We start from the raw sequence: 19,107 nt of genomic DNA, 5'->3' as shown, positions 1-19,107 counted from the left end.
ATCAATTTTTTTATTTATTTTATCCTTTGAAATCTTAGTATTCTTTCTTTAAGAAAATCGTATAATAAAAGTATAAATATCAAATTGATTCTTTTTTTCCAATAATTTCTTTTTTATTTGTAAATTATAATGATTTACTGTAATTTGTTAATGATTTATTGATGAAATAGATAATAGGTAAACCATGATTTTAACAATAAAAATCATTAATCAGTAACTTCAAAATCCACGCTACTGCTTAAAGACTTCATCATACTTGGTGACGAACTGATTTGTACCAGTACAACCAAAAAAGTCATTATACCACCAAAAAACTGAAAAAAAGATTACATTTTTTAATGAATAATCAATTCATCCATTTAAATAGAATAAATAACTCACCATTGTTGATAACTTGTTGTTAAGAACATTATTGCCAACAGTAAATTTTAAAGGATGAAGAAAAATTTGTAATAAAAATTGTTGCACCTGAAATTATTATTTATATAATATATAATAAAAATAATTATTATTATTTTTATTAATTTATTACTAATTATTATTATTTCCTAAATTTTTTTATAATAACTTCAATCAGTAAATGAAGATCATATATTTGATATACTTTTCAAAATGAAAACGAGAAAAAAAAATTTATATAATAAAAAATAATAAAATAAATATTCAGAAAATATCAAAAAATAAAATAAATATTTTAAATAAGATCAAAATAGAAAAAATTTGTTTAAATATATAATTATTATAGCACATAAATATACAGACTTGAGATTTTCGAATATTATTTAAATATGAATGATACTTTTAGACAAAGCAAGGATTAAAAATCAAGGAGAAAATAGATATAAATTTGTAAAATGTTTATAAAAATATAATACCTTTAAATGATGAATTCTAAATATCAAAATAATGAAAAAATTCCTATACATGTAAATAGAATAAAGCTTATTGTTAATTAATGAATTGATTAATAATAAATATTTTAAGTTTGCGTTAAATAAAATAAAACGATAAAGTTAGAAGTATTCAATTAAATACATAGTATCTATTATATCTTAATACCGTTTTTATAATATCTTTCAACTAAGCAATAAATTTGTATTCTTTTATAATAATACTTAATACATCATTCTATCAATGAAATTTTAGTGTAATATGCAATGTGTCATATATTTAAGAAAAATTTACTTCAAAGAAATTATAGAAAATTATAGGATATTCGATATTTTATGTAAATTTTTTTAGATAAATTGTTTTATAACATTTTCTTTAAATCTATAATTATTATATTCATTTAATTTGCCTATTTATTGAAATTCACAATAGCAAATTATGTATTTAAATTAATATATATTGTTATGTATTTTAAAATATATAAATAAATTGAAATTGAATATATTTTTCTACAACTACTTGTTTGTTTTAATTATTTTTTATAAAATTTTTTTCAATACAATCTTGTTTCTATTAATTATATTCATATAATTATATTCATATCAATCATAGATTACTTAATATCAGTAAATTAATTAAAGAATAAAAATAAAATATTATAATTAATTTAATTTTATTTCGTTAATCAATAATAATGTTTTATATTAGATATAAGAGAGGTTCTAATATAATATAATATATAATTATTGCACAAAATAATAATTTATATTCTTTTGAATTTCGGAGTTTCACATATAAATAAAACGTTTCAGTAATCAACTATTTGAAAATTTTCTTATAATATCAGTAGATATAATTTGTATTGCTTATTAAATTTCTCTAAAATATTTTAAATATATGAGTTAAAACAAGATTATCTCAAAATTAAGAATTACAAAATAAAATATTCATTAGTCTTTAAAAGAGATATTCTCAAAGTAAGCAAATTAAATTTTATAAAAATATATAACAGTTAATATTTTTATTATTGTGTTATGATCTTATACTATTATTATAAAATATATCATTATTATACTATTAATTATTATATTATTGCCATTTAATATACCAAAAAATGTGCATAAAGAAAAGTATATAGTTTGGTTTTTTCAAATTTCATTAAAAATAAAGAAATTGTAAGATGCAATATATAATAACATATAGTAACATATAGTATCGTATTCTAAAAATAAATCAAATATGTAATTACATAATCTAAATCATATAAGTTGCAGAAATAAAAAATTAAATGTATGAATATCGAATGATATCTGGACGATATCTTATAATAATTATATTGTTATTGTTATAAATTAATAATTTTCGAGATATTTATTTTTAAAAAATTATTGTATCGTTAAAGGCTAAACTAAACGACTTTGAATATTGCACAAATATATTGTCTAATATTATTACTCAAAGGACCACCTACTGCCATAGGACTGTATAATCATTTATATTATGAGTTTTAAGTATATATGAACGAATGGTAGTAAACTTTAACTATTTATGGCTAATTGACGATATGATATGATATTAATGATTTTAAGTATACTCTAATGTAAACTGTATTCTATTTTTATTCTAACTGACTTGATGACTGTGGCGGGTCTTAGCTTCTCCAATCATTACTTTTGAAAATACAAACTAAGAAGGGATTAGAAGGACCAATCGTCATGTTGGAGGGCGGTTTTGAAGAATGAATCTGGCAAGGTCGTAACGTGTGGAGGTCAAAACCTTTGCGCTCGTTTTCACAGTGATCCGTCACATGCAAGTATAACTTGTAAAGTGGCCACTGTTGCTCTGTTTAAATTGAAGATCTGAAAAGTGTTAGAGAATTATACCCTCATAAATACCGAATTGAAGATATTTGAGTAGTTAAAAATAAAATTTCGACTATCTGATCGCTCACAAGTCTTAGGTTTGTCCTTAATAACTGTACTGAATTTTAGTTATACATCCATTTTAATATGCGTGTCCATTATATACATTAATATGTGATTGCAGTTTATTTATTGTTTCTATAATAAATATATCATTTACAATATTATCATATCATTAAATACATTAACTAGGATAAACATATTTTAATAATTTTAATAATTGACATTCAAAATATATGGCGAGTAAATTAATATCATCATAGTTATTTATTAGTATTCTTACTTATTTGTTATCAATATTATCTATATTATCTATATTATCTAGATATCTAAGTTTGCATATTTTACGGATTTTTCAAATTTGCGAAATGCGAAAATAAAATATAAATAATCCTTAGGGAACTAAAATTACAATAATCGAAATATAATGTGAATTAATTAATTATTTTATCTATACAATTACATACAATTATATACAATATCTATACAATTTACACATTATAACCATATTTATTTGAATTTTTGCCAATATAATATGTATATATAAATAATAAGTAAATGGCGATTGCATACTGATACAAATATTATCACAGATGTATATATTCAGTCTCAAAAAAATAAAAATATTCATTAACTGGAGATTTCTGAGATAATTTCCTTTGCAAAAATTTTCATTATTGTATATATATTCCTTTCGCTAGTTTGTTCTACTAAAGTGTTGCTATTAAACGGAATCCATGATAAAAATATACACATTGCGCGGATAATTTTCGGCGTTAACATTAAGATTAATTTTAACAATTTTGCAAAGTTTTACAAATTAAATATGACAAAAAAAAACGGAAAATTTCTATTTTTCATACATTCAATTTTTGTTGCATGAAATGATATGGAACATATCATAAATAACAAATCATTATATTGTTTAAATTTTTAATATGAAGTAATTATTCAACTTTAAGTTTAATTTATTACAAATTATAATTAAAAATATATTATTAATATAATTAAAAAAGTCAAAAAACTTATTATAATTTATAATTTATTAATAATTTATAATGATTTAAATTAAAATAAATATTTTGAAATGTTATATCCTTTATAAAATTGAAATTTAAATGTTTCTTAATAAATTTACAGAATATTTACTATTAAAATATAACCGATCAGTTATTTAATTAGTTGTCTGATCTATATACACGTATTTTGTTTAATCTATAAACGTTTAAAAAGAGGATTTAAAATTTTAGTATATAAGAGTTTTAATGTATGGTTATTATATGTTACATTAAAACAATTAGTTTTATATAAATTTGAAAATGATTTTTGTCCAATTAATATATAATATTCGAACTACTGTGTACCGATGTTCTCGCGAGAGTCCATACGACGAAACCGCCCTCTAATGTGACGATTGGTTTCTTTAATTCCCTTTTATATTTTCACAAAAAATAATGATTGGAGGAAAAGCCAAAGCTCATCACAGTTTTCTAGATGAGATCAATTAGAATATAGATCAAATAGAATTTAGCAACGATACATTTATATTAAAGTACCTGCTAACAGTTAAAATAAACTATTATTTGTTCACTTAAAGCTTATAATATAAACTATTATTATTCTACGGCTATAAGTGGTCTTTAGGATAATCAGTTCAGGCATAAATTTGTGCAATATTCAAAGTCGTTAGGTTTAGATTTTAACATATACTATATATATAATCAATCGGAAACTAATAAACAATCGATTAAAATATTATATTTGAAATTTTAACTAACTCATCTCTCAATATACATAATAATTAAATCATATAAATCATATGTAGGTTATCATGACAACTTGAATAAACAAAATTATAATGATCACATATAATATAATATAATCATATTTATAATGGTAGCAATATTAATTGTTTTTATAATCTATTTTACATATTCGCGAGCTCTATTCGCGAGATTTATAAATATTGTGTTCAGAAATTTTTCATATAAAAAACTTTTTTTGTTCTTACCGCGTTATTTGAGATGATGTTATTTGAGAAAAGTATATTTGAAAATTATAAGCAGACGTATATTTTTACGTTATACTTCAGCTGATCCTAACATATTCTATTCACGTGGCTGATTCGAAGATAAATGACATTATTCTGGTTCAAGGAATCTATAAGAGAAATCCGCCAATTGGTTCCTATTTATCGTGAGATCTTTGTATACAGATCACTATCCAAAGGAGGAATTTCCAAAAATGGTGAATGTCGCGAACCGGACACCGGTAGCAATATTATTGATTATTGGCATGCCCCATCGAGAAACTTCCCTGTAATCCTTCCAATTAAATCAAAAAGGGATTTTTCTGAGGGGTTTTTCATCACTTGCTAAGAAAATTTTATTGTGAACCGCCGAATATGACAATTTTTTAGTTTTGTACTAACAACTCATCGTGCTCTGATCATGGGACATGATTACTTGCTGTGACTTTGTGAGAGATCCTACTCTCTAATAGACGCACACTCCGTACGTGTAATCATTTATATAATCCACTTATTTTTAAGAAGTATACCATTTGTTACAACATTTGTCGAAGAGCATTCAACAAGCACTTAGCTATTAGTTTACATCCATCAAAACCAATACAATATTATTATTACGGACGCGAATATTATAGTTTTAATTGTTCATTGCAATTTTTTCTAAAGATTATTCTATATTCGTTTTATATTTTATTTTCGTATAATTCGCAAAATATCTCTTTATGAATAAATAGTGAGATAATATTAGTTCATCTATTATATATTTTATGTGTCAATAATTTTTATGTATTTATATATATAATTAAAAAAAAAACAATTCCATGTTCAAGCACTTCATTAGATGTATAGAGGCGAAATTCTATACTCTTTTTTATTCCATAATTTTATTTCGTAAAAAAAAAAAGATACCATATAAATAAATATTGTGTATATAAACTAAATTTAAATATTATATATAATATTATATTTAAATATAATATTATATATATAATTATATTAAATAAGTACAAAATATTAACATTTTTTTTCAAAAGATCAGTATATTTGAAATCCAAGGTTTCTTTGAGTATATTATTCTTTATGGCGAATACATTACAATGCAAAAAATAATCTAAAAATCAATTTTTTTAAATAAATTTTCACTAATCCAAAAATATAGAAAATTATCTTTCAAAACCAATGCCAATTCAATGATTTTTATACTTTGTATGAGTAGAATTCAATGACATAATATTTAAAGTTTTTTGAAAATAACTCAAAAATTAAAACTACTCATTGATTGTATGTAAGAAAGAAATAATTATTGAAATATATTATTTCAAAATCATGAAAATGAGTAAGAAAAGAGATATATAAAGAAATAATCTTTGGCAAAAGTAAATTTAATTGTTATATTAATAGATCTTACCTCATTTTTAATGGAATTATCTAAGTAATAAATATCTATTTTTCGAAGCAAATGTGCTGTTACTTCTACCTACAAAATTTATACATATTTATATTTTAATTCATCCTTTATAGTAAAAATTATAGTATTACTTTATAATAATACTATAAGTTATATATAAATATAAAGTTATACTTATATATTACTTTATAATAAAAATATTTATAGTAAAAAAAAAATATAATCTTACCTCATAATAGAATTTAGTGCAATGATTATTTACAAAAATAATTTTTGTAGAATATATAAGAATCCATATTAAAGATCCTATAGTTTCTTTATCTGATAATATTTCTGATAACTTTAATGATATTAAAGAAAAATATATGTTATAAAATGTACATAATAGTAATGAAAATTGTCCTATTAAGTCTAATAAAATTTGATAAGAATATGCTTGATTAAGTATGCGTGAAAGTTTGAGAATCTCAAAATGAATATACCTTTAATAGATAAGAAAGGAAAAAAAAATATATTAATAGGAAACAAAACAATAATAATGTTCATTTTTGATTCATGTTCAATTCAAATTAATGCAATATTATTATTAATAGAGGGAAAAGATAGCTCTGGATAAAATCTTAAATAAAACAAAAAGAAAAAAGAAAATATCAAGAAATTTCTTTTTCAGAAAATAAACATTTCATTGAAAAGAAAAATGATTATAATATCTAATTTGTTTGATATGCATGTTCCAACTAATTTATAATTGTTTATAGGTGCAGATAATCAAGATATTAATTATATGAAGCTATTTACTGTCTGAAACTATCCGTCTTTCCCCTATATTAAATAATATTACAAAATTAAAAAATTACACATTAATTATTGAGATATTACCAAACGTACCTTGTAATTTGAAGAAAATGTTGAATAAAATATTTTCTTTGATAATAATCCATTACAATTATAAATTTACATGCAATATGTGATTGCATTTTATATCTTATATTAATATCTTTTACATTTGATAACTGATACACCTCTTCTATAATTTTATTCATCTTTTGCAACTTATCCTGTAAAATACTTAAAAAAGATTCAAATAATATAATGAAAGAAATACAATGTTATAAGTAAAATTATAAATTTATCTATATTTTTCACAAGTATAAAATAAAGATTAAAAGGATCTTATATAATTTTTTAATATGATATGTAAGAAAAATAAGGAAATATAGTGAAGAGATGAAATTTTTTTTCGTAAATCTTAAAAAAAAATTCATAAAATTATATTTTAGTTTACGTAAAAATATAAATTTAACATGTAACTTTAATATCTTTATAATTAATATATTTAATTTTTATTTCAATAATTTTAATTTTATTTTTGATTATTTATGATCAAATGGTGACAAACTTTTTATTTGGTAATTTGTGTTCGATTCAAATTCGTTCTCGATTTGATCACGTTTTTTTTTAATTTATTAGTAGATTTTATTATTTAGCAATAAATAAATACGATAAAATTTAATGCAATAAATTAATGTCTTTTTACAATTACGATTTGGTTTAAAACTTTTTTTATCCAAATGCCAATTTTTTTTCTTCAAAATTGCTGTCATTTTACAATGATGATTATAAATTATACAAATCTTTGTTAACTTTTAATAATTCGACGAGAATTTCATTTAAAAATAGAAAAATGTATCGCATTAAAATTCTATTTAATTTTTCAATAAATATATGTATATGATATATTAATATCGAAAAATGTAATTGTAAAAATCAAAAAAAAAAATTTTAATATATTATTATATTGCAATATATATATTAATCTAATTTATATGTTCGAAGTTATTCATATAAATTATTATTTTCAAAGATCATTATTTAAATACGATTGAACTAAAGTATTACTCACAAAGATTTTTCTATAATATTTGTTCAAATAAATTCTGTAACTTTATCATTATTAATTTTATAATATAAACTTTTTTAAAATAAAACAGAATACATCGATATGATTGGAATTAAAATTTAATTTAGCTAATTAGTTAAAATATTATTTTTAGTATTATTTTATTTTATTCTATTAAATATATTTATTTTATTAAAATAATTAAAAAAAGTAAAATAATTTATAGAAATGAATTCCGAACTTTTATTGAAATTGATTTTAAATCGATAGAAATATTATTCCGCTAAAAATTAATTCTCTTTGTCAATTTTTATCAATCTTTCTCTTATCAAAATTTCTCTATGAAATTTGAGGTAGTATTTTATTCTGAAAATTTTGAATGTCAAATATTTTTATAAAATAATATTACAAATATATCAAAAAGAAATTAAAAATATATTTAAAAAAAACAAGCATTAGAAAATATTTTATAGTTATAAAAATAGAAATTAAAAATATTTATTATGTTATTGATAGAAGTTGCGAAAATTATTTTTTAGGAATAATTCCTTATCAATACTATCAATGTTCATCAAAAAAATTTAAGGAATTTGAAATTAATTCACTATTATGCATTATACTTTTTCGATATCATTGAAAACTTAATGTATTCTGGAAAAAAAAATTTGTAATTAAGAGAAGCTAGAAGTTAATTATTTAAAATTTAATTAAATTTAATTATTAAAAATATATAAAATTCGCTTGAATAAAGATGAAAATCAATAAATAATTTAATTATTAATGTTAATTATTAGTGTCATAAATAATCAAAAATAAAAAAGAAAGGCCAAATTTTTGTTTTTATTTCTTTTTCTTATATTTTTTGCACATCATATTTTAAAAATAGATAAAAATTTTTTAATCTTTTTTTCATTTTAAAAAATATAAAAATATAAAAAATATGATGAGTTTTAATTATCAATGAATATAAATGAGTTTTAATTATTTAAAATATTGTAAAGAATGTATAAAAAAAGTGTAAAGAGCGTGATTTTACATTTGTAAATTTGAAGATCTATGAATAAAAATATATGCAAAAATGATTTCGACTTCAAATTCGAAATCAAATTTTTTTTTATCATATGATATTTATAAAATAATTTTTTTTATTTATATTTTCAACAAAACTCCTTGCAATAACTTTTTTTTGTTACTTTTTTTTTCTATTTAAATGATCTCGCATTTCTAAAAGTTTTTCTACACATTGAAATATATATATATACATCAATTTAAGCAAAAAGTTTAAGTAAATTAATTACTTACACAAAATTGAAGCTCAATATCCTTGTTGAGTTTATATATATATATAAAGATAAATATATAAAGATGCATATTTTTTATATTTATGTGGGTATTAAATAAATTGGGTATTACTATTACAATTACAATTGGTGCACAATACTTGTTTCGATTCTATTTTATTCTTTTTGAATTGCCGCGCGACATATATAACATATTTTATTTCTTTTTTATTTTTTTTATTAAAAATATTTTTTTTTATTATATATTCTTTATTTTAATCAAATTATTTCACAACCTATTCCCTAATAATTTCATTTTCATTTTGTGTGCTTAACTTGAATCTAATTAAGTTACAAAGAATACATATATATAGCAATTTATTTCAATATATATTTTAGAAATACGAGTTCTATGTTATTTAAAGCAAAAAAGCAAAAGAAAAAAAAATATTAAATGTTTAATAACAAATCTGGGACATCTATTTGTCTCAATAAATGCAATTTTTCTTGCAATTAACCGAAAAATATATGAAAATTGTAAATAAAATGAATTCAAAAATTAATAGAAATTTAATTTTTTTTTCAAAAGAATAGTTAAATTATAATATGATTCCTTCGAGACTTTTTATTCTTGTGTAAAACATGTAATAAAAAAATTTGATTTTTTGAATTTTATGATCAAATCATTTTTTTCCATTTTTAGTGATCCGAGATAGTAATCATTAGATCCAAAGATATATAAACATGCTATATTTCTTTTAACATTTTCTTTTTATATATTCATAAATAAAAGAAAAAAAATAGAAATAAACTTATTATTTTTAGAAATTCAGAAATTCATGAATAATTAAATATTTTTAAAAGAAAAACATAATCTTAAGTCTAGAAATATAATATCTATCTTTTTATTCAATTAATTTTATGTTCATGAACATTTCTTTTTTTATAATTTACCTTATAAATATGGTAAAAGTAATAGTCCCCAAACACATAGTTGTTATTGGTATATATAAGAGAATAGTTAAATCGTATTCTTGTTCATCGGAAATAATGTAACTATATAGTAAAATAATGCTTATTATTATTACGCTGATTATAATTAATATTTTTAGAATTTCCAAATAAGTTTTTCGATAATTTTTCTCAACTCCAAATGATTCTAAACTATTATCTATTTGTTCACATCTTCTAATTATTTTTCTTGAACACTATAATGAAAAAAAAAATGTAAGAAATATAATAAAATATTAGAAAAATTGTTTATCAGCAATAACTGTTTGCGAGATTTAAAACATATTTATTCGGAGAAATTTTTTGTACAAAAACTTTTTCTTATTATTATTAATCATCTTTTACTAAGCCTAAATAAAGGTTTAAGATTAGATTAAAATAATGTTGCCTAATGAGCACATTGCCATTTTTGAGGGGATTTTTCAATTGTATATTTTTGAAATACTTCAGTTAGATTGGAATATAATTTTAAGTTCAAGAGTGATATACTCCATATATGATTGATTCAATGGCAATCAATTTTATTCTACGTAAGGATAAAAATTTATAAATATACGCTGACTATCAGTTTAGTTTAATTTTCTAAGAATTTTCTTTTAACTTGGAGGCAAGGTAAAGTATTGATAGAAATTTTATTGGTTATTATTGTGTTTATTATATGGTTATCATTGAGATCACCGCGATTTTCGAAATTGAATTGTGGAAGAGATTTCTGAAGGCATGAATCCGTAACAAAAAATAAGAAGAGATTTAACAGTTTGTAACGAACACATACTCTAATATCTGAATACAACCAATAATCAATTTTCTTTATAATTCATGCTCTAACCATTATCTATCATGATATGATGAGAGATTTAAGTTTTATATAAACTCATTACATTGCAGTTGTAATTGTCCACTTTTTGTTGAGATAATATATCACTGGTTATAAGTATTAGAATTCAAATATGCGTCTAGCATCAATATTATCGTGGGCACAAACAAAAAAAAAAAATTATGATATAAAATGTTAAAGTCTAAAACTGAATGATTTTGAATATTACACAAATATGATACTTGAATTAATGGTATTACTCGACGAACCATTTATTATTGTAAAATTGTACAGTCAATTTATATACAATTTATATTATGAGTTTTGAGTGAACAAATAGTGGTTTTTTTTAATTGTTTGCGGTTGATTAACGACTGTAATGATTCTAACTATAATTTGATGTGAACTGTATCGTTGTTGAATTCTATCTGATCTAAATTTTATTTTATTCTAACTGATCTGATCTAGAAGATTATCCCAGATCTTGGTTTTTTCTCCAATTATTATTTTTCGTGAAAATGCAAACAAAGAGGAGATTAGAGGAATCAAATTAGAGAGCGGTTTCGAAAGATAGGTCTTCGCAGAGTTGCATTGCAATACTCACTTTTCATATGATTTGCATTGCAACGTAGGCATACAAATATGACTCGTGAAGTGGCCATTGCTACTATAATCTCTGTTTAAATTGAAGATCTGGAAAGCATTAGGACTATACCCGTTCATAAATTATTGTTAGATTGAATTGAAGATATTCGAGCAGTTAAAAATAAAATCCAGGTTGTCTGATTGCTTCACAGATCTTAATTTTGTTTTTAATATGCCGACGTGACGAATTTAATACTGTAATATATCTCACTAACATTAACATCAACTCCATAAAATATCTCTATAATATTTGTCATCCAAATAAGTCGAGGTATGCTGATTTGCTTCCTCCTCATCGTTGTTTGGATTCAATAATAATCCGCTGTCCTCGTGTATGAATAGGATGCACAACTTCGCCGCTGACAGCTAACCGCGATTTTTAAAATAGCTACGCACGGTATACCATGTAATCCAAGTTACATCATTCTCGCACTATTATAGAGAGTTTATTATAGAGATATTTTCTTCTTGTATTATTATCAAGTCATTGCAGAGTGTCTACTGACTTGTACTGACTTGTTTCTCTGATATAACTGATGTAAATATTCTTTACTCCACTGTCAAAAATGCTGAAACATTTGTTGAGTTAGCTAAGGCCGAGGCGATTCATTTTGACCTCTCGCAAATTGTTCTCTGATATTGTAGTCAATACATCGCCGATCAGAAAATGATCTGAAGTCAAAGAATTCATAGATCTAAATCGTCGCGATCGGATGATAAAGGAGTGAGAAGTCAAAAAGTCAAACAGGACTGTATTTATGTTAGCAGAGTATATAGTTTTTCAAACGTTCATCTCTATTCACCATCTCTATTCAATGACACGACGCAAATGATTTTGATAGATTTTACCGCACTGTTCTCACAAAATGTGATGCTTGCGGAGGATTCAGCTATTCTATGCTGTATTTTCCTAATGCGTCTGATATTCTTATATTATACTCTTTATTTTTCAAGAGCATATCTAATTCATGGAATTCATTTCGTTATCTGAGAATATTGTCCTGTGCGAACTATGAATCTATGTAAAAAGTTTCCTTCTGAATGAGATGTTCTAATGTTTTATGAGCTTATGTCACTTTGGCAGTAGTCAAATTGCTAAATTTTCTTTGATTTTTCCAACCTTTATTGTTCATTTTTATTCGCGAATTTCTACTAAATCTAATATTGTTTAATATTTTTGGTTTATTTGTTGAAATAGGCAACGCATTAGCACTTGCTGATAACCAAGTGAGCCATGACCACAGAAGATTGATTTGTAAAGATGGAGAATTCGTGAAATATAACATCGACGGGATTATAGTGTGAAGTTATGTTACGCCATGATTGCGCTTTATATTTCCACAATCTTAGCCTCAAAGATTTTCCATCTGCTGAATGAATCGTTAATTCACATAAGCATAAATCTAACCAGTAATACTCACAATGTCTAAAGTAACCGTGGCTTTAATTTTTAACATTAATTGTGTGATAAGAGTACACTAAGCTCTAATCCTGGAAGAGAAACTGATTTGAGTAAAGTTACTTTGGATTTCATGCAGAATAGCTGTGCTTCCCCTGTTCCTATCGATAAGCGCAGTTTTTGCTGCATCGGATTCCTATTTCTTGCAATATGCATAACTAGAAATGATGCAAATGCGATACTATAAGTGATTATATCTAATTCGTATGTTACTCCGATCTACACAAAATACTTTCTCAGTTCTAATTAATACTTTGCGATACATACTATATTTGTTGACATATTTGTTGACAAAAATAAAATAAAGAATAAATTGTCTTGAACGATCAATCCTACTATCTTTAAATATCATTTAACAATAGATCCGATGAAATTCTTGCCGATCCATTAAATGCATGAATTTTCATTGTCGTGCTGCTAATCTTGAAGACGGCGTGATAGTATCTTCCTCATCTTGAGGAACAATTAATCGAGTCATGGTGTTTTAATCTTTCATATCCTGCCATGAAATCCTAATATTGTATTTATTCCTATCTAATTTTTTCTCAAGAGAGTACAATCGCTTTTTCACCTGTTCGCGCGAATCGCCTAGTTGAAGTATCTCGAAATAATGTATTAATTATATAATACATCCGTCATATTATTTGTTGCTTGTTTTTCGAGAAATGAGTTTCACAATAATTTTTTTTTTATTTGAATTTCGCAGATATTTTCTCTATTTTCTAAAATTTGGCAAAATTTATTTGCCCAAATCATTATTTCTAATTATATGATACTTGATACATGTCGAATTCTTTCGGTTACATCATGCGAAAGTACCCCGAATATTCAATCGAATTGGATTTTCTACTAGTAAGCTAGATATAGATATGTACACAACAATACCCAAAATGTGTCTGTTTCAATGAACAAGTCTATTTTCCTACACTTAAATTGGGAATCAGTTAGTACATGACTAATGTGTGGCGGTATTTTTAATTTTTCTTTTGCTAATTTGAAAGGTTTGGCAAATTTATGATGATTTTATCTATGACTGGACAAAAGATGCTGGCGCTAAATTTATTATATCCGGAAGAAATGTTAATAAACGTTTTCTCTGATAACAGAATTAACTGAATCTTCCATATCCGAAACATTCCATTTCATTCGCCTACATTTTATTTCCAATTTGTTATATAATTATATAATATTTCTGGATAATAAAATTATATTAAGAGCTTTAGTCTGATAAAACTTGGCATTTCTGTCTATTATCTCGGTTATTTTTTACATAAACGTAGTTAACAATACGGCATATTCCTTTGATAAGAAATAGACTGCAATATTTGTAATGCAGGATATGGTTGATGCGATATCCTTTATCAAACTGTTTATTTCTGATTTAAGATCAATAATGTATGGAGTTTGCACCCATATGTTTTATAAAAATTGATGCGTAATACGCATTCATGTGATGTAAACAAATTGTAAACAATTAAACCAAAGTTTCGTCTACTACACAATTTTTGTTTTTTCATTTAAATTTAATTTAACTTAAATTTTTTGTATTATGGCAAAGATTGATTATCTGAACAAGCTAGACACATAGACTTGCTTCAGTCTTCGCTATTTGGTCGGGTGTTATCGTTGATTATTTATTAAACTGTTGATTATCCATCGCGAAACTCTCCAATATATTTTCTAAAAATTTATAGAAATCTTTAAACCTAGATTTGTGCACTAAAATTAATACTCTCTCTCGCCATTCACTTAATGTTATCAAGTTTAATTTTTTTGAAATAATTAACATAATATTCCATTTGTATGGATTCATTTAATTTTTCCAGCGCAAGAAGATGATTTTTTGCATCATCAATGAATTCTTTTAACATGGAAAATCTGTTTTTGATCAATGGTAAATTTAAAAGTGCATTCACATGATAATTAAAAAAATTCGTGCTTTTCTTATATCGCATTCGTAAACTCTTCCAAGCCAGCTTGTAATTGTTTCAGATAAGCCCAAGGACTGAATGTGCAATTCTTTAGCGACACTCGAAAGCAAAATCTTTCTTATATCTTCGATAGAAATTTCTATCGAATTCTAAACCAATGAAACGAACGTATCTCTGAAGTTAATCCAATCCTTAAGAATTCGAAAAATTGATTCTGATTCGATACTTGCGATAATTTGTTTTGTGCTATGTATTTCATATAAAAAATCATATGCCTCATATTGTTTTTTGAATATCATAAATGTTATTGATTCTTGCTTGGATTTTTAAACAGCGAAGCCTTAATTGAACCATGCTCGTTGACTAATGCTTTTAATTGAACTTCCATCTCTGCTAACGTAAGAAGAGTTTGCTTACCGAAATTAGATGGGAGAATAATTTAATGGGAGAGATCGATGATGCTAAAGTTAATTACACTTAGAATACTGGCTGCTATCATCCGATATTATTGCTATGCTAGATCGGAAGCTCGATGCAGCTTCCCATACTGATAATTGCGTTGACTTTTCTTTCAAATTGAATCGCATTGGCGGGTCTCTGATGCTAAAGTGATGAAAAATACTTTCTTAATGAAAAGAATTTTTGACTGTTGTTCACTGGAATACTGAACTGAGTTCATTTTTGAATATTCACTCTTTGACTATATCCAGCTCAAAGGATCAAATATTAAAGTCTAAAACTAAATAACTTTGAATATTGCACAAATATGGTATCTGAATTATTATATTATATTATTCGATTATCTATTGTCGTAAGATTTGTTGTGAACTGCTGAATTTTATCTGATTTAAATTCTATTTTAGTCTAACTAATCTATTCTAGGAAAACCTTAGGCCTTGGTTTTTTTTCTAATCATTATTTTCTGTAAAAATTGCAAACTAAGAAATTAGAGGAATCAATAGTGACGAGGGAAGACGATTTCGAAGAATAGACTTCCACGGGATCGCATCATAACGTATAGAAATTAAGATCTTTATGTTTGATTTGTCGCAAGTGTGATTTGTGAAGTAACCATTGCTGCTATATCTTTGTTTAGATTGAAAATTTGGAAAAACGTTAGGCAATACTTCACTCATAAATATATTTTTTCAATACTCCTAGACTATTGAAAATATATATTGAAAATATAGTCTTATATCGACATCTTCAGAACATAATAATGCCACATTATTCTTCAATATGTTTCTTCAATATGTCTTCAAATCTATATATCAAAACTAATACTTTCTTACATTATTTTATTTAACAATATGGTGTATATAATATATCCTCTAACTAGAGAATCTAACCGAATGATACAGTATACAGTTCCTAAAAAAAATGTTAATATGCATTTTTTGCAAATTTTAAGAGGCATTGTGCTCTAACAACATTATCCTATATTTTTCGTTTTATATTTAATAAATGAGCTTAAGATATAATACTGGAAGATTTCCACACAAGAAAATATTCTCCGAATTATGTCATAAATCTTATGATTATTTGATACATTCTATATCTTATGTATTATTTATATATTTATATGTTCTATATAGAAATATTAAATATTTACTAAGAAATCATATATATAAATTCTTTAGAGATGTAAAGAGAAGATTTTTCTTAATAAAATTATTTAAAAACAAATCTCGAAAAAATTATGTAAATTCTTCAGAATCAAAAGAGATCATTAGAAAGATTAGATAATTTCGAAATTCTGAAAATAAAAATTTCAGTCTTTAAAATGACTTCAGGTGAATTATAAGATTTTTTTACGGAATTATAATAGTTTAAATAGCAGTAATTTTCGGTGAAAATTTAGTATTCTTTTAATTTTAGAATAATGTGCTAGTATAAATAAAATAATTAAATATAAAGTAATAAATATAGTCTGTATTAGCAAATAAGATATATTATTTGTAACTAATCATAAAATATAATATACTATATAGCAATATTATCTTTTAATAATATAATAGCTACATATTATAAAATATAGTATATTTTAAAAATTTCTCTTTGATAATCTTATATTAGTAAAATTGATCTAGATATCTTAATTTAATAATTACAGTAACATTTACAATTCAAATCAAATATCTGAATGTTTATATGAATGGTTTTTATAAATTTAACTTAAATAAAAGAGAAAAAATGCGTATGAATCAGATAAATGATCAGTTTAAGAATTATATTCAGATCAATATTTCATCTTACTCAACATACTTAATATTTACTCAGAGATTTTATATCTAATAATTAATAGGAATAACAATGAACATGAAAGTTGATGAAAATTGAGATAATAAAACTATTACAAATATTAATTAAACAAATTTATACGATAACAGATTTATCGTGTACACTAACTGAAAACAAAAATTTTCTTCCAGTATTTTTATTTTGTTTTATTTTGTTTTTTTTATTATTTTATTATAATATTATTTTAATTATTATATATTTAATTTTAAATACTTACTTCTGTGTTCATGATTCCAAAAACTATAAACATTATGACGCATATAATGTTAATATATGATGTGAGTTTATAACTGATCTCTTGATATGCAAGCCAATTTTTATAATTTGTAATTATTACTGTATTCAAAAATACAGTATATAAAATGATATATATGCTAGCGTATGTTATACTCCAGCCATATCGTAATCGTCCTTTGAATTCAAATATACGTAGAGCAAATATTTCATTAATAATAATGATAGGTATTAGCGAAGCATATTGGGTTTCTGGTATCCATTCTAAAATTTTTGTTTTAAATGCTTCAATTGTGTCTAAAAGCACAGCACATATATTAGAATTCTGATAAATAAATTTATAGAATAATAATTCTCATGTAATTTTAAAATTATATTATATAAATAATTATATAATATATAAATTTTATAATATAATCTATAAAATAATTGTATAATTAATTGTATAAATTTTTAGAACAGATTTTTTATAAACATTTCAAATACAATTTTGAAAATATTCAATGTTACATTTTCAAAAATTTTCAAAATCGTACAGTAAAATTTTTTCCTAAATTATGAATTATACCATTAAATTTTCCTTATGAATAATAATATTAAATCTCTATAAATTAATAATGGAAAGAAAATAAGAAAATTAAGGAAAAATAAATCAATGTCTAAAATTATTACTGAAATGATCTTCTTTAATGAAAATAATATTTTTCTACCATTATTATCGAAAAAATTATTTCTTTATAGTTTATATATATAAGAAAAAATTTGACATGTACATAAAAATATTGACTTACCTTTCATATTTTTCTTTGTTTTGTTCATGATTTGAATAATATTTTTTCTAGTAAATTTATTCTAGTAAAATTTTTTATTTATAATAAAAAATTATATTTATTTATTATAATAAAAATTCTCACTTTTTTTATTAATTATAAATTTATTTTTTTTTTTTATGTTTCTACTGAATTGTCAATACTATTGCAAGTTATAAAATGAGTAAGTTTATCTGTTTGTCAATCGTCATAACCTCCTTTATATCTCATTTATGATTAATGTGATTAAAGATAATCTTCATATTCTCTAGAATTATTTATAATTATATATTTTCAGTATAATTCTTTTTCAAGATTAATGGAAAATTTGCATGTCATTTTATTTATTTATTAATGTAGATATAAACTAAAATAAAGAATTTTTTAAAGAAAATATTAACTTCAATTATTTTTCAAAGTTATTGAGTGATATATAGTTATTAAATTATGTAGTTCACCAGCGTTCTGTA

At 22.9% G+C, this 19,107-nt stretch overlaps 1 protein-coding gene across 1 annotated transcript; it reads right to left on the bottom strand.

The window, feature by feature from the left end:
• Nucleotides 1–206: 206 nt before the first annotated feature.
• On the bottom strand, nucleotides 207–18,658 carry LOC147656520 (uncharacterized). Its single transcript, XM_086914535.1, has 8 exons — nucleotides 18,620–18,658; nucleotides 17,812–18,125; nucleotides 10,385–10,638; nucleotides 7,139–7,318; nucleotides 6,480–6,732; nucleotides 6,251–6,319; nucleotides 382–468; nucleotides 207–314 (listed from the first exon to the last, which is right to left on the bottom strand). Exons 1-8 carry the CDS (start codon nucleotides 18,645–18,647, stop codon nucleotides 207–209), a joined length of 1,293 nt encoding a protein of 430 aa, XP_086770661.1. The 5' UTR covers nucleotides 18,648–18,658.
• Between the last annotated feature and the right edge of the window lie 449 nt (nucleotides 18,659–19,107).

The sequence above is a fragment of the Apis florea genome, unplaced genomic scaffold (genome assembly GCF_048593485.1).
Source record: "Apis florea isolate Af1SG1 unplaced genomic scaffold, ASM4859348v1 contig_3696_pilon, whole genome shotgun sequence".
Taxonomy (NCBI): Eukaryota; Metazoa; Arthropoda; class Insecta; order Hymenoptera; family Apidae; genus Apis; species Apis florea.
Note: the sequence above shows the minus strand (reverse complement) of the source record. Positions and strands in the feature narration are given on the sequence as shown.